Source organism: Salmo salar, chromosome 19 (genome assembly GCF_965601325.2).
Source record: "Salmo salar chromosome 19, fSalSal1, whole genome shotgun sequence".
In the NCBI taxonomy this organism is placed as follows: Eukaryota; Metazoa; Chordata; class Actinopteri; order Salmoniformes; family Salmonidae; genus Salmo; species Salmo salar.
The window spans coordinates 74,810,164-74,819,706 of record NC_138309.1 but is presented as its reverse complement, the minus strand read 5'-3'; the positions used below and the strand labels follow the sequence as shown (position 1 = coordinate 74,819,706).

At 42.7% G+C, this 9,543-nt stretch overlaps 1 protein-coding gene across 2 annotated transcripts in view; it reads right to left on the bottom strand.

Moving 5' to 3' along the window:
• Nucleotides 1-5,009: 5,009 nt before the first annotated feature.
• Nucleotides 5,010-9,543, bottom strand: part of LOC106579538 (YTH domain-containing family protein 3) — a 21,707-nt gene continuing 17,173 nt past the window's right edge. For both annotated transcript variants that reach the window (XM_014159538.3, XM_014159539.3), the window contains exon 5: nt 5,010-7,782. In XM_014159538.3, coding sequence (XP_014015013.1) covers nt 7,759-7,782 — 24 coding nt within the window. In that variant the 3' untranslated portion in view covers nt 5,010-7,758. The remainder of the gene's footprint in view (nt 7,783-9,543) is intronic.

Below are 9,543 nucleotides of genomic sequence, written 5' to 3'. Positions count from 1 at the left end.
AGAAAGGTATTAACCTGACACCTTAGGGCAGAGTGGTGTGGATAGGCTACAACAGAGTTAATAACGATGGCCTTGACATGTTGAAGTCTCCTAAAATAACCATCCTACCTACCTGGAGCCTGAATATAAGTGTATGTCTCAAATGACACCCCATTCCCTACTTTTGGACTCTGTGTAAAACTACTTGTAGTGTACTATATGGAGATTGGGAAATACGGTGTAATTTGAGTCACAGATGATGGCAGAGAGAAGGATTCTGGGATGAGAATTGAACTCAACTGTAATTAGAACTGAGAGTCATGTGATTGTCAATCACATCCAATCGGAATGACTTGCTGGCAGCATTACAGTGTTCTCCTTGGTCCTCACAGTTAAATGGATCCAGTCATGTAGAAATTTCTCTAGAGACACATATTGATTATGATGACAAGGCAAGGTTCTGTTGAATCATTCTGGTAAATGTTGTCAAGGTCAGTGGTGGCAGTGTGTTGGTATATTTGGGAAGGTTATCAAAGTAGACTATAATAATATCAATACAGTTCACAACATTTGTATTGTTCATACAGGCTATGAAAAGTCAAAGATTTGAGATACTATTCTTTTCAGTTTTTATAAAAAATGTATTCAAGACAAATGTGAGACTGTTGAGTACAAATGAATTAATAAGGGATGAACAATAGACATTCAACACAGACTCCGAGAAGTCATAGATTCAGGGATTAAAGATTCTGTTTAGGAAAAAGTTCACAAAACTCCATCTAGACTTCCAATAGCATCAGATATAGACTAGACTTCCAATAGCATCAGATATAGACTAGACTTCCAATAGCATCAGATATAGACTAGACTTCCAATAGCATCAGATATAGACTAGACTTCCAATAGCATCAGATATAGACTAGACTTCCAATAGCATCAGATATAGACTAGACTTCCAATAGCATCAGATATAGACTAGACTTCCAATAGCATCAGATATAGACTAGACTTCCAATAGCATCAGATATAGACTAGACTTCCAATAGCATCAGATATAGACTAGACTTCCAATAGCATCAGATATAGACTAGACTTCCAATAGCATCAGATATAGACTAGACTTCCAATAGCATCAGATATAGACTAGACTTCCAATAGCATCAGCTATAGACTAGACTTACAATAGCATCAGCTATAGACTAGACTTCCAATAGCATCAGATATAGACTAGACTTCCAATAGCATCAGATATAGACTAGACTTCCAATAGCATCAGATATAGACTAGACTTCCAATAGCATCAGCTATAGACTAGACTTACAATAGCATCAGCTATAGACTAGACTTCCAATAGCATCAGATATAGGCTAGACTTCCAATAGCATCAGATATAGACTAGACTTCCAATAGCATCAGCTATAGACTAGACTTCCAATAGCATCAGATATAGACTAGACTTCCAATAGCATCAGCTATAGACTAGACTTCCAATAGCATCAGATATAGACTAGACTTCCAATAGCATCAGCTATAGACTAGACTTCCAATAGCATCAGATATAGACTAGACTTCCAATAGCATCAGCTATAGACTAGACTTCCAATAGCATCAGATATAGACTAGACTTCCAATAGCATCAGCTATAGACTAGACTTCCAATAGCATCAGCTATAGACTAGACTTCCAATAGCATCAGCTATAGACTAGACTTCCAATAGCATCAGCTATAGACTAGACTTCCAATAGCATCAGCTATAGACTAGACTTCCAATAGCATCAGATATAGACTAGACTTCCAATAGCATCAGATATAGACTCATGTGTTGTGATGTTTGTGATTTGTTATTCCGTTGCTGTTCCTCCATTTGTTTGTCTTCACTTGCCTTTTAGACTCAAGGCTGCATGCTGGAAAAAAGCAAGAAAAAGAGCTGTGAATGGAATATAAAGAAATGGTGAGTCTAGTAGAGGCCTGTCCTAAAAACAGAGCAGCAGAGAGGCTGCTAAACATCAGCATTATTCTGTTACTGTTACCTAGGGCGCCACTCCATGGAGACTAGGAGAAATACACCTTAGATATAAGTGCACTTGCTCTTTCACTGTTTTGGGAAAGTCGATTTTTGTTGTCAACGTTTTAATCATTTTCACAAATCTGCATTTATATAGAATATGGGGCCGAAGTATGATAAGAGAATAAAACCAGTGACAAAACAACCAAACAGACATACTAGTGGAGAGTACCTACAGCATCCACACTACTCACAGTTCAACTACACTTCCATTCAACATCTTCATCATCAGTGCAGTAAATGTTGAGAGTGACAGAATAAATGTCAGACTCTAATGCGTGCCATATTGCGTGTAGCACAATGACATTTTATGTGCTGTGAACTACCTCATATCATTATGTTGGAGAACAGGTTCAGGCTCCACTTTCAATTCAAAGATAATGATATAACCATGGCAACACAGATAGCATGTCAGCATACTGAGAGGGAATCCACACATTAGTGTCACTCAAAGCACGACTCCAAGGGTTGGAATTACTCATTGTCCCTTTGTGGGGGTGCTCTAAACATAGTGGCGCTGGACTGATGGTAATATTATGAATGGTTATGGGGATTGGGGTCCCATAGGGTTGCCCATGTTAATACTTCAACACTTACTGGGGGGTCCCTGATTCGGTATTGGGTTGCCCACCCTTTGAACCCCTGATTCCAACTGCTCAGAACTGACAAACAACAACATTATTTGAAACAATGCCAGGTTACCCTAAGACCCCTAAATGTCACTGAGCATGGTCATCAATACGCCTCATGTCAAGGTTGGGCTTGTAGGAGAGAGAGACGTGCCGGGCCGAGAGCGTGAAAACCTTCAAAACAGAGAGGAGAGAAATGTCAGCGGTGCAGAGCAGAGACGTGACCTAATCTTGCCCTCAGCCATGTCTTGACGAGTCTTCAATGTGACTGAATCTTCAAAGGAAGCAGTGGAATGCAGGAGAGAAGTCGCCTTCCCTCTCATCTTTTCTCATCACACCATAGAATTTTCCTCTGAAAAGAGAGGACATTTGGGGATTGTGAAAGGCATCCCTTTAGAGAAGTTTTGACCACAAAAGCAGCACATCCATGTCAATGAGTCCATTGGCAACATACCAACAGACTATAACAAGCACAATCAATTTGAGTCAAATATACACAAATATAATAGCAGCCTAAGCACCACAAATACAATAAAGTACTCTGCATTACAAAAGCCTGGACATCATCATCAGGTATTAGCTGAGCTAATAGAGTTGAGGTCAGAGGTTGTGCTCTCTACTGTGTTAGGGCTGCAGCAAGCTAATTCAACCTCTGAAGGAACAAGCTGTGAATCACCCTCACGACACAAACCACCATTAGCATATTTGGCTCTGTGCATCTCAACAACACTGCCACGTGCAGCTAGAAACCGGTAATTGTGGTGAGCATTCTGCTTTTCTATTATTGTACTGTTAATATAGCGGTCTGCTTTGGCTGCCTTCACAGATGAATGCAGCGAGTGTCTGCAGAAAGCCTGATGGATGTACAAATTAACAGGCAGAGAACAGAGAGGAGAGTCGCAATCAAAAGCCTCCTCCGATATAATTACAACTCTTTATCCCTCCTCATCACGCACAGAGGGTCCTCTCTCTCTCTCCCTCCCTCTCCCTCTGCAAAGATCACCCTTGGCAAGCCGGCATTAATTGCTTAGACAAAGGTGTAGTTTGCACAACAAGTGGATGTACTCTATATAATCGCTTGTGGAGGGTTGGAGAAGCTGTTGAGTAACAAGGTGCTATTGTGCCTTTGATACAAGGGAGATAAATCACAGGACATAGAACCTACAGCATTACTACACACAGGAGCACTGCACATAGCATTACTACACACAGCATTACTACACACAGCATTACTACACACAGCATTACTACACACAGCATTACTACACACAGGAGCACTGCACATAGCATTACTACACACAGCATTACTACACACAGCATTACTACACACAGCATTACTACACACAGGAGCACTGCACATAGTACTGCACACTGGAGTTAATGGGAGTTAAGTTGCAAATGATACAATGGCGCTATCTGGTGGACATATACTGAAACACAACGTGCACGTACCTCATGGATAGCATAGTCCCGCAGCATACAGTATATAATACTGAAAATGGGCCAGATGTGATGCTGTTTGAAATAAATTATACTACTTCCTTATTACTTCCATAAATATAAATAATTCTTTAAAGTTTTTTATTGTGCTACTTTGTATTAGAGAATGCATTAGAGAGTAGCAACTAAGAGAGATAGGGTAGAAAGGGAGCCGTTTCAAGGAAATTAAACATTTTGAAGAAACGTTCAATGGCCAACTGTTAATTCAACTGTCAAAGTGGGTGATTTACCAGGAACTCAAGATTAACCTACATACACACATGCATGCTACCCAGACTATTTGAATTGCCCCCCACCCCCCTCTTCTACGCTGCTGCTACTCTCTGCTATTATCTATGCATAGTCACTTCAATAACTCTACCTACATGTACATATGATGTATCTGTATATATGCAGTGTGTATGTATGTATATATGTATGTATAGTATTGTACTATTGGCAATTTCTCCCATGGAATAGCCTTCATTTCTCAGAACAAGAATAGACTGACAAGTTGCAGAGGAAAGTTCTTTGTTTCTGGCCATTTTGAGCCTGTGATCGAACCCACAAATGCTGATGCTCCAGATACTCAACTAGCCTAAAAGCCAGTTTTATTGCTTCTTTAATTAGCACAACAGTTTTCATCTGTGCTAACATAATTGCAAAAGGATTTTATAATGATCAGTTAGCCTTTTAAAATGATAAACTTGGATTAGCTAACACAATGTGCCATTGGAACACAGGAGTGATGGTTGCTGATAATGGTCCTCTGTATGCCTATGTAGATATTCCATAAAAAGAGCTGCCGTTTCCAGCTACAATAGTAATTTACAACATGAACAATGTCTACACTGTATTTCTGATCAATTTGATCTTATTTTAATGGACCAAAAAAATGCTTTCTTTCAAAAACAAGGACATTTCTAAGTGACCCCAAACTTTTGAACGGTAGTGTGTATATATATTCAGTACCAGTCAAACGTTTGGACACACCTACTCATTCAAGGGTTTTTTTGTTATTTTCACTTTTTTCTACATTGTAGAATAATAGTGAAGACATCAACACTACGAAATAACACATATGCATTCATGTAGTAACCAAAAAAGTGTTAAACACATCAAGATATATTTGAGATTTGAGATTTTTCAAAGTAGCCAGGACAATGACCCAAAGAGGGTTCTAGTGAAGACATCAAAACTAACATATGGAATCAAGTTGCAACCAAAAAAACTCTAATGAACTTATCCTCTGCAGTAGAGGTAACTCTGGGTCTTCCTTTCCTGTGGTGGTGCTCATGAGAGCCAGTTTCATCAAAGTGCTTGATGGTTTTTCGAATAGATTGACTGATGTCTTAAAGTAAGACTGTGGTTTCTCTTTGCTTATTTGAGCTGTTCTTGCCATAATATGGACTTGGTCTTTTACCAAATAGGGCTATCTTCTGTTTACCACCCCTACCTTGTCACAACACAGCTGATTGGCTCAAACGCATTAAGAAGGAAATAAATTCCACAAATTAACGAGGCACACCTGTTAATTGAAATGCATTCCAGGTGACAAAGGGTGGCTACTTTGAAGAATCTCAAATATAAAATATATCTTGATTTGTTTAACACTTTCTGGTTACTACATGATTCCATATGTGTTATTTTATAGTTTTGACGTCTTCACTATTATTCTATAATGTAGAAAATAGTAAAAAATAAAGAAATCCCTTGAATGAGTAGGTGTGTCCAAACGTTTGACTGGTACTGTACATATTCAAACAATGATACAGTACATATACATTATTTTCATTGTTGGACATAAAAGACATAAATCACCAGGAAATCAGCTAGAAGTGATTTTAATTTAGGAAATCTGTTCCCAAGTATTCCCACGAATAATAGAGACGTGAATGTATACAAATGTAAGCAAGGTTTAAAATTATTATGTTTAAGTCAAATATTTTATCTGTTTGGGCTTCTTGCCATCAATTTGCAGTCTACAAATAATTAGTAATTATGTTCCAGCCCACCAACCATCTGCTCAACAACAAAAAATGCCCCGCGGTTGAATCTAGCTGATGATCCCTGCCCTACAGTATCAGTCTTGATGGAGGAGTGGAGGAGGCCATGCTAGAGTGTTGGGGCACAGCCTGTGATGTGTCTTGGTGTCAGTAAAAAAATCTGTAATATTAGGATCATCCAAGTGCAGAAACAGAAAATGGATGACAGGGTTATTGCTCACACATCGATACAATCACATACACACAACAGACTGCAAGAAGACACATCTCAGAAGCGTTTGTTATGCTAAACATGGGTAATGTTTATTTTTCGCTAGTGAGTCACCTTGAGGAGAAACGCTCACTTCCTTGGTGATGTTCAGCTTCTGGGATACCCCTCTGTAACCAAGCAGCAATCGGCAGTAGGCAAAAATCACTCCTAACCACTGATCCAGGACCAGATATATTTTCATCCCCCTAATGGTTTAGGTTAGGAGATGGGGTAGAGCGTCTGGTCCCAGATCTGTGGTTAACTGTAACTTTATACCTGGACCCAGGAACACCAGGGAGGGTCATCCCAAACGCGTTACAGAGTTCTTCAGAGACAGAGAGCCTGAAGCCTGTTCAGTCAGGTGAAACGTTGCACAACGCTGCTGATAGAAACGTAATGTTTAAAGCTAAAACGATTTCCTGTTCTCATCTACATGACAGAGAATCATATCTATTGGACACATTTTCTATCTGAATGTTGTGCAACGTTGCAACCTCCTGAACAGGCCCCAGCTTTAGCCTGAAGATACTGACAGCTACCAAGGCAACCGTTACCGTGGAGCAGATTTCTCCTCAGACAAATGGACTTCAGAATGACATAATAATCACGAGAGAAAAAAGTAACATGTGCATTAACTGGCATTCACCCAGCCCAGCTCACTACATCATCCACCTCATCTTTTGGTACACAGAAAAAGATGCAGAAACAAAGGGGCGGGAGTAAGGGGGGTCCATCTAATGATTGGCATGATTATGGCCGTTTCCTGTCATTCCCCTCACCTGTCAATCAATCACAAGCTGAGTGTAGATTCAAGTAAAATATTTTGTTATACATGTTATATCTTTTAATCTCTTCTGAAGGCGCTAACGTTCATCGAGGGGGAGGGGAGAACACATTTTCTTCCCCAACATTTTGGAGGCATTAAAAAAACGAAACAAAAAACTACAAGTCTGGTAAAATCCTCAGAAAAACTAACTACACTGGTTAGTCAGTTATTACAAACAGAAGTCCAGAGAGAAAGAGAGATAAGTGAGATATAACAGTTATTAGAGAGTAACGGGTATTGGTAGAGGCTGCTTTAGGTGGACTGAAAGTGCTTAAAGAGAGAGTTTAAAGTGAGTAATGTTCTTTATTTTTCTTCAGAGACAGGAACACTGGGGTAGATTGATGCACCAGAGAACTGATACAGGTGAGTCCAACGTAGTGTTCAGGTCACGAGATATGGCCTTTTTGTTGTTGTTGTCTTCAGCAGAAAAGATGGCAGGAAGCTTTCTTCTGCGTAGTTAGGCTAATTATTTAAGGTCCTACGTCGTTAGTGTTGTACCTCTAGCAAGCAGTTCTCTTTAAAATTACTGTTGATTTCTATTCCGCTCCTGGGGAGAGGGGGAGAGAGGGAGAGGCAAAATTAGAGGATATATAAGTGGGAGAAAAAAAACATGGAATGCTGTTACAAAACATACTCAGGGGCAAAAATGTTTTTGACTCAATCTCTTGTTCTCCGTTCATGTGATGAAAGCTCTGTGATAGCTTACATCCAAGGGCCAAATCCTAATGGAAGAAATGCGTGCTTCGCTTCAAAATTTGCTTAAGTCACACAGTGGTGTCTACTGAAGATTTCCACCGTGTTGAGTTTTTGCATGTGGAACTCAAAACCTACTTTATTTCATCCTTATTATCACCAGCTGAAATACACCCCCCCCCCCCATCTCTACCCCCTCCTCCCCTCAAACCCCCATCTCTATCCCCTCCTCCCCTCAAACCCCCATCTCTACCCCCTCCTCCCCTCAAACGACCATCTCTACCCCCTCCTCCCCTCAAACCCCCATCTCTACCCCCTCCTCCCCTCAAACCCCCATCTCTATCCCCTCCTCCCCTCAAACCCCCATCTCTACCCCCTCCTCCCCTCAAACGACCATCTCTACCCCCTCCTCCCCTCAAACCCCCATCTCTACCCCCTCCTCCCCTCAAACCCCCATCTCTATCCCCTCCTCCCCTCAAACCCCCATCTCTACCCCCTCCTCCCCTCAAACCCCCATCTCTACCCCCTCCTCCCCTCAAACCCCCATCTCTACCCCCTCCTCCCCTCAAACCCCCATCTCTACCCCCTCCTCCCCTCAAACCCCCATCTCTATCCCCTCCTCCCCTCAAACCCCCATCTCTACCCCCTCCTCCCCTCAAACGACCATCTCTACCCCCTCCTCCCCTCAAACCCCCATCTCTATCCCCTCCTCCCCTCAAACCCCCATCTCTACCCCCTCCTCCCCTCAAACGACCATCTCTACCCCCTCCTCCCCTCAAATCCCCATCTCTATCCCCTCCTCCCCTCAAACCCCCATCTCTATCCCCTCAAACACCCATCTCTATCCCCTCAAACACCCATCTCTATCCCCTCAAACACCCATCTCTATCCCCTCAAACACCCATCTCTATCCCCTCCTCCCCTCAAACCCCCATCTCTATCCCCTCAAACCCCCATCTCTATTCCCGCCTCCCCTCAAACCCCCATCTCTATCCCCTCCTCCCCTCAAACCCCCATCTCTATTCCCTCCTCCCCTCCTCCCCTCAAACCCCCATCTCTATCCCCTCCTCCCCTCAACCCCTCAAGCGACCATCTCTACCACCTCCCCACCCTCTCAAACCCCCATCTCTATCCCACCTCCCCTCAAACGACCATCTCTACCCCCTCCTCCCCTCAAACCCCCATCTCTAACCCTTCCTCCCCTCAAACCCCCATCTCAAACCCCTTTTCCCCTCACCGCCATCTCCACCCCAACTCAAACCCCCATCTCTACCCCCTCCTCCTTTACCCCCTCAAACCCCCATCGCAATACCCCTCCTCCCCTCACCCCCCTTAAACCCTCATCTCAAACCCCTCCTCCCCTCACCCCCTTAAACCCCCATCTCTACCCCCTCCTCCCCTCAAACCCCCATCTCTACCCCCTCCTCCCCTCAAACCCCCATCTCTAACCTCTCCTCCCCTCAAACCCCCATCTTTACCCCCTCCTCCCCTCAAACCCCCATCTCTACCCCCTCAAACCCCCATCTCTAACCTCTCCTCCCCTCAAACCCCCATCTCTACCCCCTCCTCCCCTCAAACCCCCATCTCTACCCCCTCCTCCCCTCAAACCCCCATC